The 15323-nt window shown below is 32.8% G+C and overlaps 2 protein-coding genes across 2 annotated transcripts; both read left to right on the top strand.

The window, feature by feature from the left end:
- Positions 1-1443: 1443 nt before the first annotated feature.
- Positions 1444-2702, top strand: LOC111203549 (thiol protease aleurain-like). Its single transcript, XM_048749338.1, has 6 exons — positions 1444-1530; positions 1622-1700; positions 1807-2072; positions 2158-2277; positions 2400-2535; positions 2683-2702. The coding sequence occupies exons 1-6, from the start codon at positions 1444-1446 to the stop codon at positions 2700-2702; spliced, it is 708 nt and encodes a 235-aa protein (XP_048605295.1).
- A 3115-nt stretch (positions 2703-5817) lies between these two features.
- Positions 5818-11169, top strand: LOC106385145 (thiol protease aleurain-like). Its single transcript, XM_013825099.3, has 8 exons — positions 5818-6258; positions 6355-6476; positions 9699-9811; positions 9912-9985; positions 10124-10379; positions 10467-10598; positions 10687-10822; positions 10962-11169. Exons 1-8 carry the CDS (start codon positions 6098-6100, stop codon positions 10997-10999), a joined length of 1032 nt encoding a protein of 343 aa, XP_013680553.1. The 5' UTR covers positions 5818-6097; the 3' UTR covers positions 11000-11169.
- The last annotated feature ends 4154 nt before the right edge of the window (positions 11170-15323 follow it).

Here is a 15323-nt window from a genome sequence, read left to right as displayed (position 1 = left end):
AAATTTTAATGATGCACGTTTTTAAAAATCTCCATTATTAAAATTATGCACGTAAGGATAACTCATGAGTTTTTTTTGGTTGATTAAATGACATTATCTCGAAATTTATTTAAGGATATTTCATTAAGGTAACTGAAAAAGACAAACAATAAAATAGGAAGTTTAAATTCATTTAAGCATATTTCATTAATGTAACTGAAAAGACAAGTAATAAATTAGGCAGTTTTATTCGTTTTAGGATATTTCATAAATGCAACTGAAAAAGACAAGCAACAAAAAATGGAGTTTAATTAATGAAGTAATAACATTTTCAAATGGGTACTTATCTTTTAATAATATAGATGTAGTAATATTACTAAAATATGGAGGATGTTAGAAAGAATTTTCGTGTATATCAAATTAGAGAGAAAAATCTCTATTGCAGTGCGGTAAGAGGTTCAATACAAATGTGATTTACAGTTTTTATGATATCCCCTGTATATTAATTGAGGATCGTTTAAATAATTGTAACCTTAAATTTAACCTAAATTAAAAAGAGACTCTGATTAGGTGGCACTTAAGTAGAATGACAATTTAGTTTATGTGTCAGCTTAAGAATCAATTGAAAAAAAATGTTGGTCCAAATCTAATTATTACGGAACATTATACTAAACCAAAATATAAGAAGCATGTATTATTTTTTTAAATAAAAGCTACGAAATTATCTAATATGATTAACATATATATGTCAATTAATGACTATGAATAATAAAGACTTGATAACATTTTTGCATCATTCCTCATTTTTGTTTAGTTTTATATTATTTAAAAAAAAATTAAACAATCACATTAACAATATACTAAAAAAATTAGATTTTTTCTTATATGTTATATTTTGAATTTTTTAAAACGACTTTAAATTACAAAAATGAGAAAACCTTATATGTTATATTTTAAATTTTTTAAAATGACTTTAAATTACAAAAATGAAGAAACATTATATGTTATATTTTTCTTATATGTTAGATTTTTTCTTATATGATATATTTTGAATTTTTTTTAAACGACTTTAAATTACAAAAATGTAAGTTTTCCTTAAGCATATGACTAAAAGTATTAAAATGACATGTATCAATTCAATGTTGATCTGAAACCTTTCAAAACCATATAGAAGATAAATGTCAAAATAATTCAACTATGGAAATAGCATTGTTCACTTTTTCAACAATGTGTTCGGTGGAAAAAAAAGGTTTTGTGTCATGATTTGTTTAATGTCTAACCCGATCAGTCCATGATATGTTAATTATAATTTAGTTTCACAATTTTTATTAAAAAATGATCTGGTCCATCGAAAAGAAATTATATAATAACAACAAAAAATATTATATATATATATATAAATAAAATGATCAAATATAAAAAAAAAATTGTAGATAATATATACAAATAAACTCACCATGCGCAATGCGGTGCTCAATACAACTTTGCCATTTTAAAGGGCAGACACTTGCTCACATAAGCAGCCTCCATTCCGGAAACGGTAATGTTGCTGTACTGAGCCATCCGTCCTATTTTCCAATTTTGAGAAAACAGGTTTAGCTACATATATAACCTTTTTTGTTTTGTTTTCAAATTGTGTTAGTGCAGAGAGACTGGAGAGACGACGGAAGTGTTAGCCCGGTCAGAAATGAGGCAAGTTGTGGAGCTTCCTATGCATTCAGGTAAAACCAATGATTAGGATACTGATATATTAGCATCTCTTGATGTAAGATAAAAAAAAAGTCAAGGGGTTGTTTGTCATATGGTCGATCGGTTTTGGTACTGCAGTTACAGTTGGAGCTGTTGAGGCAGCTTACCATCAGAAATATGGAATCGGAACAGATCTCTCTGAGCAACAGCTGATAGATTGTAGTTTCAGAGTATACGGTAACCATGGCTGCTTTCGTGGTCTTCCTTCCCGAGCCTTTGATTACATCAAAGCCTACGGACTCATCTTAGAGAGAGACTATGAGTACATATCTTTGCAATCTGTCTGCCGACAATTGGTGAAAAAGCCCTTTGTAAATATCACAAGATATGTTAACATCACTTCGGTAAGCATCTTTTACGGATTTTGGTTTTCACCCATACTACATACATCAGGTAAATCTTTAATGATGAATAAAATAACAATAACAGGGTGATGAAGATGAATTGAAGCAAGCGGTTACATCAGTTAGCATATCATTCCACACTAGTGAAATCCGGTATTACAGGAGCGGGGTCTTCACTAGTAATCACTGTGGAAATACTTTAAAGGTGAGACTTTCTTACGCTTTACGTTGCAACTTTAACTTTGCTTAGATGATATGGATGAGAGTTCGATCAAAAAAAGATGATATGGATGAGATTACTCTTTTCGTTTTTAATGTGCCATTTAGGACCTGAGGCATTTTGCTTTGGCGGTTGGTTATGGAATTGAAAACGGTGTCCCATATTGGCTTATAAAGAACTCATGGGGAGAGGATTGGGGAGAAAAGGGTTACTTCAAGGTTGAGATGGGAAAGAACATGTGTGGTAAGTTCTTTTTTCATAAAACCATTATCAGTTACGCCTATATATACCGTATTTTGGATATAACCTGTAAAAGAAAGATCCAGAGAGAGAGAGAGATTCTCAGATGCTCTACGTTATTGAATTGTAGGTGTTGCGAAATACTTGCAGCGTACCCGGTTGTGGCCTGAGATGATCAGTAGCATATGAATGCATGATGTTCACATAATTATTGGATTATATCTAAATAAAAGTTGGCACAGTTAAGAGTTCACAGTGTGTTTATGGTTGTTGTAACATATGGCCTGTTCAGATGTACCGAATAAAGCAAAAACTATAGATGACAAAGTTAATAATATATGAATACATGTTAAATTTATCAACATAAATGATTTAGAACGAAATATCTTTGTTCTTGATCGTAAGTCAATTTGTATTACATATACAGCTGAATAACTTATGGCTTTTTTCATGAAACCATAAAGCCAAAGTGTCGGATCTGGACATAACTCAGTAAAACATTTACCTTGATTTTCAACTTTTTTGAAGGTTCTATATTTTTAAAAATGGGTTCCCAAAATATGAAAGAAAATGATTTTACTAGCTTTATGGTCGCTGAAATCGCAGATCCGGACGGCCCTGCATAAAACCATTATCAGTTAAGCTAAATCTATTTATATAAACTTTATTTTGGATATAGCATGTAAAAGAAAGATTTAAAGAGACATTTTCTCAGATAGATGATCTATCTTTTGTTCATACGTTGTTGAATTACAGGTTTTGCGACACGTGCAACGTACCCGGTTCTGATCGGATTAACATTACTTGAAAGTTGGCACTTGGGAGTGCACATCGTTGTGTTTATGCCTGTTGTAACATATGGTCTGTTTTTTTAACACTGGACTTTTATTTCAATTGAGAACACGTAACCGATTGTATCAAGTGACTCCCCAAACAAGTAGGTGGAGCACTTTTAAGAAAAAAGAGAGAACCAGGAGAAAAAGATAACACAATACATAAAGGATAAAACAAAATGAAGTAGGCAATCAGTAGATATCCATCCAGAAGAGAGTCAAAATCATAATGGAGAGGGTGTAAAGGTATAGAAACCCTTGACAAACGACCATACTCCACACCTGAGACTTCAGTTACTCACCGCTTCAACATTCAAATTTGCTAGTAACCAACTAGGTCCACCTCTCGCAATATAAGAAGAGAACCTCCTGTCACGAACAACACTTTCAGCTATCTTTGTTGCAGGACGATTCCGTGCTTCACACGCATAAGTCATTTGCCAGGTTTGTAGACAAGGAAGGAACGATAAAATCTCGTTTATCACCAAGCACAATCTTGGAAATATTGCAGGGTTGAGTAGCGCGTCACGGGCAAGGGTGTAATGAGATTCAAAGATAATATTCCACTGATGAGTAGATCTCATACTTTCAACTGCAAAATGAAAACTCAACAACTCAGCTTCCATGTGAGAGAAAACCCTAGAAAAACACGACGACTGTGCAAGAGAACGGCTCCATTGTGGTCACGCAGAAGCCAAGACACACCACTAATAGACTGAGTTTCGTTCCATGACACACCAATATTACACTTGAGGACTCCAGAAGGTGGAGGCTGCCAACTCTGACTGGACCTATTTCCGAACGATGACGCAGGAGGCGTTGAAGGATCTCTAATGTTAGCAAGTCTCCATTCCTCCGCAGCTTCAGTAGCCATACTAAGCGCAGTTTCTGAACCTGTTTGTTTCTTTTCATACTCAAGAGCATTCCTCGCCTTCCAAATTTCCCAAATAATCCATGGGAAAGTACCATTAAGCTCAGTGTTCCGAGAACCACCATTCGAGATGGCCAGATGATGCAGGTTCAAGAAAACAGAGTTTCTGGAAAAACCTCCAGTAGGTAGTCTTATATTAGACTTGACCCATACCTCTTGAGCCCGAAGACACGTAAATAAGGCATGACAAACAGTTTCAGCCGCATTAGAACAAACAGAACATGTCGTGTCTAACTGAATACCTCGGGATCTAAGCCTTTCCTTCACTGTAAGGGCACCAGATAAAGCTCTCCATAAGAAGTGCTTAATTTTATTAGGAACTCTAATTTTCCATATTTTTTTCCACACTTGTTTCTCCACCGGAGGAAGACCTTGTTGCAAACCATTGAGAACGCGCATGGTATCCAAGAATCTATAGTCACTCTGAGAAGAATAGCATCCATTTCTAGTAAGTCCCCATTTAAGACTGTCCCCATATGGTCTGTTATTTCTACCGAAAAAAGTGAAACTTTATAATATATGCATGCATGTTACTTACACCTGTCAATATTTTTTTTTTTAAGAACTGATCAATATAATTTTTTAGAATGAAACATCTTCGTAAAGTCAATTTGTAATACATACAGCTGTCTGACCTCATCCACCCTTTAGTAGTCGTACTTATCAAAAAACCTTTTGCCATTGTACAAATCATTTTTTTTTTAACCAGGATGTTCGAGGCCCGAAGGCCCGTAATCACCCCAGGCCCGGAACAAGTCTGCTCTAATACCTTTAAGTGGCGTAAAGCATTCCGTGGCCACGCTGTAACATTCGATATGGCGGACATTCGTACCCGCGTCCCCTTGAATGATGGATTTTGCAGGACGGTCGTTACTACTCGGCCACTACCGGTGGTTTAGCCATTGTACAAATCAACTACATTTTCTATTGCAGATTTACTAATCAATTTTTTTTTACAAATACAGCTGACTATTGGGCTTGTATTATTTTTCTTTCTTTTACATTGTAATATGAAATTAAGTTCAAAAAGAAAGTACAGCTGACTAAGTTATGGTTGTTGAAATATTAACTAAATGATTAATAGTATAGGTTTGAAATTATTTGCATTCTTGGTGCAATAAGAGTGAGAAAAAAGGAACAGTAGCTGCAAAAAAACAAGGCTCACTACAGTTGAAAGTGATTGTGAATATAATTAAATCTCACGGAATACGGAATGAGCTGGAGAGTGAGGAATACGTTGGAATAAGAGATTAGGATATCGAAAGCTAATCACTTACACATGGTTCGAGCATTTCAAGCAGGAATGAGAGCATGGCCCATGAGAAACCTTAGGAAGATTCCCAATAACTTCTTTTCAATGATTTAGTTGTAATTTAGTATTATAGACTTCGAAAACATTGCGTTCCAAAAAAAAAAAAGACTTCGGAAACATATAAAACAATTGATCACGTTTAATTTTATGATCCTCATGTTTTATTTTATATAATACACTTATTAAAAACGTCCAGTCTTAATTATGAACCATGTTTAATAGAGATATTCGGTCTGATTTGGTTCCCCTCTCGGTTCCTTATACAACGTGGTTGCATGGGTTCGTTGACTTAACGAATAAATAAGAATAAATTATTTTCTTACTATGCTAATAAATAAGAATAAATTACAAATTTAAGTTTATACCAAAAGTTATTACAAACTTTTTGGGTATAAAAAGGTTATATCATATTAAGATCACTTCTCACGATCGCTTTAGCTTAAACACTGAAGCAGAAAAATTAAACAAGAACGTGCGTACAAGAGAAACATGTCTGTGAGAGCAGTCCTAGCATTGGTGGTTCTGGTACTTCTCATTGGATCCCATGAGTCCACTTCGATCTCTGATGCTCTACAGAAGGTAGAGGACTTATTTGTCAAGATCTTAGGCCAATCCAACAACGTTATCTCCTTCGCTCGCTTCACTAACAAGTAAGTCCGCCATTTTTTACCACTGGTGCATTCACCGTTGACTTTGAGTACGTCTCTATGATAAACAAACTGATTCGTTCTTTTCGTGATGAAAAGGTATGGGAAAAAGTATCAAAACAAGGAGGAGATAAAGCATCGTTTTTCGGTGTTCCAGAAGAATCTTGATTTAATCGGATCCACCAACAAGAAAGGCTTACCTTTCAAACTCGGTGTCAATAGTAAGTTTATCATTCTTATCATGAAGTTGTAATTCCGGTCTCTTGATGGATTATTATGGGTGAGGTTTTGAAAGAGGTCTATGAGCCAAAAATGCCAAATAAATTGATGGGTGCGGTTCCTTGAAGATTCATGGTAATATGTTTAATATAAGTTATATAAATGTATTAAAATATTAAAAATAAAATAAAATGTACAATTTGATAAAACTGAACCAAATCAGTCTAAACCAACCAACATTAATAATCTGGTTTGATTTTAGTTATATCATGTAAACCAAATTAAACGAATATCAAGTTCATACTAAGGGCATGACTTTGCGGATGCGGGTGGTTGCGGTTTCTAGCAGTTTTAAGAGATTTATATGACTGATTTTGCGGTTAGAAATTGGTGCATTTGCGGGATACTTATGACTGGTTAACTACTAAATACAATAGCGGTTAAATAATAAATTAACAATATTTTCATTTTATATAATTATAAAAATATCAAAAATCATAATATTATAATAAATATGAAAATCATATTTAGAAAGTTATAGTTTTAAATTTTAAAAAAATATAGAAAATATTTTTATTTTAAAATTTTATAATATTAATTAAAATATAATAGATATATTTTAGTATTTTTATAATTCCAATTTAAAATTTTTATTGAATATTTTTATTTTTGTATTTATATGGTTTTTGAAAAAAAAAATTATCCTCCCGCAACCGCTAGCTAGAACCAGCTTTGATTTTAAGAGGTTCGGAGCGGTTTGAAGCGATTTATAGCGGTTTGTATGATTATTTTGAAACTCTGTCAACCGCTACCAACCGCAAAAGCTGCGTTTGTGGATGGTAGCAGAGAAACGAGTCAGATCCTAAATAAATTATTGGTGGTAAACCTTTCAGACTAACTAAGTAAAAATCAATTGATTAATTAAATATAGTATTATAGCTGTATATAACCCATTGCTATTATTTTTACATTTAAAGTTTTGATTATATTAATTTGTTAGTTTGTTTAGTATTAAATGTTAATAGTACTTTGTCTTTTCTTTTCGTTTGGTTATTTAAAATAAAATAGCCTTGATACTTTTTTTATTATTCTACTGAAACTTCTCTTGTGATTTTAGTTGGATTTTTGCTTCCCTTTGATTCAATATTTATATCCAAGTTTGCGAGTGCGAGAGACTAGTTTGCGTGAAAATTTACCATCAAATATCATTGTTCCGCTACTTTATAATTTAACTAGGGGGGTGTCCGCGCTTCGCGCGGAATATTGTTTTATTGTTGTTAAAAGTATGATTTTTTGGATAATGTAATTATGTGATCACTTTTATTTGTTAAGAATGTTATTTGGTGTTTTTATTGTGTTATGTAGTAGTAATAGTGATATGTTAATATATTTTGTCTTTGTTTTTTTAAGAATATGTTTTGTCTGTATAGTATTTGTTAGCAGTGAAGTGAGCCTCTAATATAAAAATATATTGAATTTCAATAACTTTGCATTTATGCATTTGTTGATTCTAAGATTTACGGTTTCAGCGTCAAAATTTTCTTTTAATTTTTTTTATATTTTTGAACATTATAACTTTCAAGATGTTTTCGTTTTTTTCCCATATTTTTACATTGAGCCTTCAACATCTATGTATTTTCTTTACGTTTCTGGTATGCGGTGTTTCTCATCATCACCAAAAAAGACTCACCTCATGCTCTTGTTCTTTATCGCCTTCTTCACCTTGAGATTTCTGGTATTTATTGTAGATCGGGTTTAGGAGTTCCCAGTTGTGCGGTTGTTTCTCGCATCATTTTAGGCTACTCCATGCAATATTGGATGCTCCTCTTCTTCCTTAGATTTTAGCTGATGTTAGGAACTGCATCTCTTTGGGTTGGGTCAGAGTTTAGTCGTCTTTGAAGTTGTTTTCCTCGTCGTTGGCTTACCATTGTTACTCCCCTCTCGTCTTGGTTTTCAAGATATGGTTTTTGGTGATCTGACTTCTATAGCTCGAGGACGGCTCCACGATTTGATGATTTCGTTTTGTCTACCCTTCCAGCTATGTTCTTTCATCTCGTTGCAGCTTTCAACCCTGCTTGCGTCTCTGTGACTCTCTCTCTCTTTCGCCATGTTTGCCACTCTAGGTTTGGATAGTGTTCTCCTCCGAGTATGCTCTGTAGATTTGGAAGATTGTTTCTGGTCTCAAGTCTGGACTCATGTTTCTCGGGGGTTGGCTTCATTTCTCCCTCACTCATGTTGTTCTCTTCTTCCCTTAGTATAAATGTGTGATATTAGACTCTTGGAGCTTTGGTCCCATCTATCCAGAATTTTGTGGTTCTTCCCCGGCATAGGCGTCTTGTTTGTGCTTGTTTAGTTTGTGAGATGCTTCTTACCTCTTAGCTGGTGGTTGTGCTTATCGTTTGTTATGTATGTCTCTTCCTGCTTCGTGGTGATTTTGGCCTTCTGTTGATTATTCTTACTCTAATCCGCTTTCTTGGTTCTTTGCATTGGTCCTTGATCACGCTCATTTGTGTTCGAGGGATTGCTTTATCTGAAGATTATATTTCTACATTTTACCTAATTTTGATTGTTCTGGCCAAGATACTCTATGATAAAGTGGGGTAAGTTAGTTTTCGTTCTTGATCGCCTTTGAGCTCTGGACCTTTATTGAGTTAGTGTTTCTTTGGTTTTTTTTTTCTCTGGGATTATGGTGGTTTTATGTTTAAATTATGTGTTCTGCTTTAGTTTGGTTAATATTAAGATAAATAGATAGTTGTAAATGAAATAATAGAAAATAGTAAAAAATAATAAAATAACGAAAGTTTATGTTATTTTTAGCTGCGAATAAATTAAATATTTAAAGTACATTTATATTTTTTACTTATTTCTTTATTCGTTTTGCAATTTTTTGAACAATAAAATAGATTAAAATATATTAACAAAATTCAAATGATGATGGTTAGTGTGAGAAGGATTAGATAATGTATAATTAGAAAATAGTGAACCAAATTGCAATAATCTAAAAGAAGAAGGATCTAAAATATAAAAAGACAAAAAGATGACACGTGGCAGCAAACCCCCCTGCCACTTGTCGGAAGAAGGGAAAAAGTCTACTATATATATAAAGATTTTGCTGTTATGAATCAAGATTGTTGTTGTTCTTTGTGGGTGTGTCTTTACGTGATCCTTGTTTGGTTTGATGGATAAGGATTGGCCCTGTCTTATTGTCTCTTGAATCCAAACAGAATTTGCTGATTTGACCAACCAAGAGTTTCTAAGGAACAAGTTTGATTGTTCTCGCTTCGGCATTTTCAAGGGCAGACACAATCTCACAGACACAACCACAACTCCTAGTGCTGTAATGAACCATCCGTCCTGTTTTTCATTTTTGAGAAAACATGTTTAGCCGTTTTCATATTTGGTTTGATTTTTTTGATCTTTAAATTGTGTAACCGCAGAAAGACTGGACAAAAACTGGTATTGTTAGCCCGGTCAGAGATCAGGGACAATGTGAAGCTGGCTGGGCAATCAGGTAAACTAGTGATTAAAATATTTATCTCCTTAAATTTTAGTAGGAACTCTTGATGTAAAAAATAAATTAAAATTGTAGCATCTGTAAGTTTAAAAGTCAAGCTTGTTTGTCATATATTGGCCGATTTTGGTACCGCAGCTCAGTTGGAGCTGTTGAGGCTGCTTACCGTAAGAAATATGGAATCGGAATTTCCCTGTCTGAGCAACAGCTTCTGGACTGTTCTACAAATAACAAAGGCTGCGATGGTGGCGCTGCTGCCAACGCCTTTCAGTACAACGTAGAGCGCAAACTCAACTATCGATCATTTTACCCTTACGGAGGTACACAGGGAAAATGCAGATATGAGCCTTTAGTGGTCGGTAAATTAATCAAGAGCTATGGCGTAGGCGTTTCGGTAAGCGTCTTTTACGTATTTTGGTTTTCACCCGCCTATAAAATATACTTTCAGGTAACCTGTTAATGATGATTGGATAAACAACAGATTGATGAAAATAAACTGAAGCAATGGGTCGGATCCATTGGGCCAGTTACCGTAGGATTTCACGTTACAAACTCATTCGCTTTTTACGAGGAAGGAGTCTACTCTAGTGATGAGTGTGGAGATACTACAAAGGTGAGACTTTATTACACTTCGTTGCAAGTAGAATCATTAACTTATCATATAGTTAGTGTTTAATTCGTCTTTTAAATGTGGCGGTCAGGACTTGAACCATTTCATGTTGGTGGTTGGTTATGGAATTGAAGATGGTGTCCCATATTGGCTTATACAGAACTCATGGGGAACGGATTGGGGTGAGAAAGGTTACATCAAGGTGGAGATGGGGAAGAACATGTGTGGTAAGTCATTTATCGTGGAATTTAAGATATATAATCGTATACATATACATTATTTTGGATATAGCCAATAAAATAAAAGGGCGAGAGAGAGAGAGATTCTCAGATGCTCACTTTGTGTTGATTCGTTGTTGAAATTCAGGTGTTGCGGCATATGCAGCGTACCCCATTCTGTGGTGAATGGTGATCAGCATATAAATGCATGATGCATTCGCATATTTATTGGATTTCTTGAAAGCGTGCACCTTGGAGTGTTTATGTTTGTTGTAACTTATGGTCTCTTTAATTTTCAAAAAAAAACTTATGGTCTCTTTATATGTACCGAATAAAGCAATAACTTATTTTTTCTAAATCAAAAACTATATATGACAAAACTTGATAATAATAATAATAATAATATATATATATATATAAAATACTTGATAATATATGCATGCGTGTTTAATCGAACAACATATTACTTTGACCGAAATATCTTCTTTCTTGATCGTAATAGCTTACAAAGTTATGGCTTTGACTAACATCAACGATTCAACGTTGTTCATTAATTGCCATTTTAAAAAAAAAAAAAAAATCATGACAGAAAATTCGTGTAGGTTGTTTCTGCGGGGAAATGAATATTTCGTTTTATGTCAGCTCGTCACGTGCAATTATGCTGGTAACGTGAATCATGTGGCAATTAAGTGCAAAGTCAATTTTATGTATAACATTAAAAACTTCAATACACATCCAAATAATCAAGTAGGCTTGGACGTTCGGATCTTCGGGTCAGGTTCGGGCCGGTTCCTTTCGGATCCGGATCTTTCGGGTCTGAAAAATTTATACCCAATAGATACTTGAGAGTTTTTCGGTTCGGGTCGGTTCTGACCGGGTCCCGGTCGGTTCGAGTCTGAAAATTAAAAACCTGTAAATAACCTGTTATTTTCGGGTCACATCTGGTTCCGGTTCGGGTACAGGTTTTTCAGATTCTTTTGGGTTTTGTCCCATGAATTTCAGGTATTTTTCAGTAGTTCGGATAAAATTTAACCTTTCAGTAGTTCGGATAAAATTTAGCCTGAAACCCGAAATCCTTACCCATGCAAACCTGTTTACCAAGCATTGAAAACCAAATACCCATAATTTCATATCAAACTTATATGTTTTTAACAATATTCCAACATATGATCTATTTGCTTAAACTTTGATAAAGAGTATCATCGCAAGTCGCAAAGCAACAAAACAATATTCAAGTCGCAAAGAATTATATGATTCAAAATCAAGTTGAACAATCAACAAAAGTCAAGTCACAAAACAACAAAACAAAAGTCAATAATCAAAAGAATCAAGCAATGGCAACTTAGTCATCAAGTGAATCATCGAGCAAGCCAGCAAGTAAAGACATATGTTTCAAGTAAGACAGCAAGACAGCAAGTCAAGTGAAACTTTTAACATCCACCATTACGTGAATCAAGAAAATCATTATTAAGCAATCAAAACTAAACCAAGTGAATAATAAATCTATCAAAAACGAAATCAAACCATAATCAAAAATAAAAAGTCGAGATTACCACATAATTAAGAAAGTAGGGTTTAGATTACGTGTAAGTCTCAGAAAGTGAAAAAGAAGAAATTAGATGAGTATGATTTAGGGTTTCCAGTTTCATTGATAAGTGTTTTTGGTTTTCTTCAAGATTGAAGGCTGTTTGGGGGAGTGGAAACGACCGGAAGAGATACCGAGGTCTGAGACAAAACATTAAGTAACTCGCTGTAACTTGAAGCACGCATATTTGTGTTTTTTTCTCGGTTCCATTAATACCCGTTCGGGTATCGGGTCTTACCCGGATACGAACATGTACCGACGGATCCATGAATAAAATATCCAACAGGTTAATTTATACATACTTGTACCTGTACCCGAACCTGTTATTTCGGATCGATTCCGGTTCGGGTTTTTGGGTCCATGTTAAAATGCTCACGCATATAATTAAGTGTAAAATAAATTATCAAACTCGCTTTACATCTCATGCGTATACGTGAGTTCTTTTTTTTTGGTTATAAATTCAATCAATCCATCATTATCTCATTTTATGCATATGGTCAAGACATCAAAACCACAATCTCCCTTTTATTTGTTTTGTTATGTATGAGGATATAATATAAGATTAGCGGGCTAAGCAACGGCTTATTATCATCATTTGTTATTTTTTCAGACTAAGTTTATTTATACTAAACAATTATTGTTTACAAATATTTAATATAATTTTCATGATATTTAAAGTTAATATTATTTAATTTTTGAATATTAAATACGAGAAAGCCACTGGTGATTTTCTTTTGATAAAGACCACCCATTTTATCCACCTCTACATAAACGCAACACTACAAGAAAACATATTTTTTACGAGGGCAATATTCGTCGTAAATTCGTCGTAAAACCCGTTTACGACGACGAATTAACCTCGAAATACGTTTCGTTGTAAAACGTCCGTCGTAACGGAGATTTCGTCGTAAACGACTTGTTATGTTTACGACGAAAATAATTCCTCGTAAAGCACAGGGCAAGGTTTCGTCGTAAATGAGACGTAACATTTCGTGGTAAAATCCACGTAACCCTTTCGATGTAAAGCAGACGTAAATACTTTCGTTGTAAAGAACACGTAAACCTTTCGATGTAAAACCCTCGTAAATCTTTCGACGTTAATCATTCGTTAAAATTTACATGGAGTTTACATCGATTCTTATTATTAATATATATATTAAATTTATTTTTAATTTATTTAATATTCAGAATTTAAAATAATTTAAATTTTAAAACAAAATATGAAAATGAAAAACATATTTTTAAAAAAAGCATTTAAAATTCATACAATAATATTTAAATTCATAATACAAATAGAAATATAAAAAAACTACATATCCTCGAAGTAGTCGGTGGGGTTGCTCGGCTGTTGACGGGTTGGATCGGATTCTTGGGGATCTCGTACTAGCAACCCAAGAGCGACTCGTCTCTTACTCAACATTTTCTGCATAACCGGGTTTCCCACGGCCATCACGTCTAGCATAACCGGGTTTCCCACGAACCGAAGTATCTCGGGTACCCGAATGTAACCGAAATAGATTTATATACCTAAATATATTACTTATTTTTAGATTAAACATGTATTAAAAACATCCAAAATATATAAGATACTTTAAAGTTGTCTAAAATACTTAAAAATATACATAAATAGTCAAAAGTAAATGTCTTAAATAGCTAAAATATATTCAAAACACCAAAATGCTTGAAACATCTATTGATTTTCAATCCAAATATTTAAATCAAACCAATTTATATGTTAATTTTAGTATTTTGACATATATTATACAAATTTATATGTAATATATTATTTTGACTTATTGATTTTGAGAAATTTTAAGCATATAATGAATATTAAAATTTTAAAAATAATTTAAATGGGTTATCTGAACCCGAACCAATCCGCAAAGATCCGAACCGAACCCGAACCAAAATTTAGAAATACCCGAATGGGGCTGAAATCTTTAAACCCGAAAACCCGAAACCCGATTAGATCCAAACCAAACCCGAATGGATACCCGAACGCCCACCCCTAACACCACCAATACTACGAAATTAAAATATACACTAGATCTTGATGGGTGATTATTTCCATTTTTATACATCTAATTATTTATTTTATCTAGTTAACTATAATATTTAACATATTACAAATTGTTTAATATAACATTTTAAAACACAACAATTTTATAGTTCACATACAATAACTTAATTTATATGTTTTGAATTTTCAGTGATAGCATATATTAAATCATGTGATATAAAATTCTAAATTGAAAAATCTTATTGATTAAGGATCAAAAATTTAATTGAAATTTATTATATTAAGTTAGTATCGTAAATTTAGTAAAATATAGTACATGAGATTTATAATTATAAAAATTAATTAGATATTTTAAAAGTTTGTTTTAGTTAAAATGAAATATATATTAATTTTCAAATAACAGGAAATTAACTAAAAAATTAAATTTTTTGTTAAAGTGAAAAATGAAATATACATTTATTTTAAACAAATACGAAATTGATTAAATATTTAAATGCTTTATTTTAATGAAAAATGAAATATATTTATATTGTAAAAAGGATTTGAAAAGACTTTTTTCATATACAATTTGAGAGAAAATATAGGAGTATCTATTTGATTTGTTTGTTAGGAAATATTCAACTAGCTTAGATATTTATTAAAAAAAAAAATTTAAACAACTTTCTATGGGTGGTCCAAATTAAAAAAAAATTACACATGAATTAAGTCATAATTTCTGTTTTAATAGTATATATATTGAAACGTTAAAATAAATACCTTCAATTAATAATTGAAAAGAAGAAATACAAATCATCATTCCAAAGAGACACACTAAATGCCCATAAAATTTTAATAGCTGAATAAATTACATCAACTATTCAGCTAAATATGTTTTACAGCAACGGAAGATAAACAAAAACAAATAC

This window comes from Brassica napus, chromosome C3 (genome assembly GCF_020379485.1).
Source record: "Brassica napus cultivar Da-Ae chromosome C3, Da-Ae, whole genome shotgun sequence".
Lineage (NCBI taxonomy): Eukaryota > Viridiplantae > Streptophyta > Magnoliopsida > Brassicales > Brassicaceae > Brassica > Brassica napus.
The sequence above is the reverse complement of the archived record's forward strand: the minus strand, read 5'-3'. Positions and strand labels throughout refer to the sequence as shown.

What these genes read in the sequence shown, in the direction of transcription:
- LOC111203549 (XM_048749338.1), top strand. Translation starts at nt 1,444, where the DNA reads ATGCGGTGCTCAATACAACTTTGCCATTTTAAAGGGCAGACACTTGCT. An exon ending in GGAGCTTCCTATGCATTCAG is followed by an intron (nt 1,701 to 1,806) that starts GTAAAACCAATG and finishes TTGGTACTGCAG; the next exon opens with TTACAGTTGGAGCTGTTGAG. An exon ending in GATATGTTAACATCACTTCG is followed by an intron (nt 2,073 to 2,157) that starts GTAAGCATCTTT and finishes TAACAATAACAG; the next exon opens with GGTGATGAAGATGAATTGAA.
- LOC106385145 (XM_013825099.3), top strand. Translation starts at nt 6,098, where the DNA reads ATGTCTGTGAGAGCAGTCCTAGCATTGGTGGTTCTGGTACTTCTCATT. An exon ending in GCTATGGCGTAGGCGTTTCG is followed by an intron (nt 10,380 to 10,466) that starts GTAAGCGTCTTT and finishes GATAAACAACAG; the next exon opens with ATTGATGAAAATAAACTGAA. An exon ending in AGTGTGGAGATACTACAAAG is followed by an intron (nt 10,599 to 10,686) that starts GTGAGACTTTAT and finishes TGTGGCGGTCAG; the next exon opens with GACTTGAACCATTTCATGTT.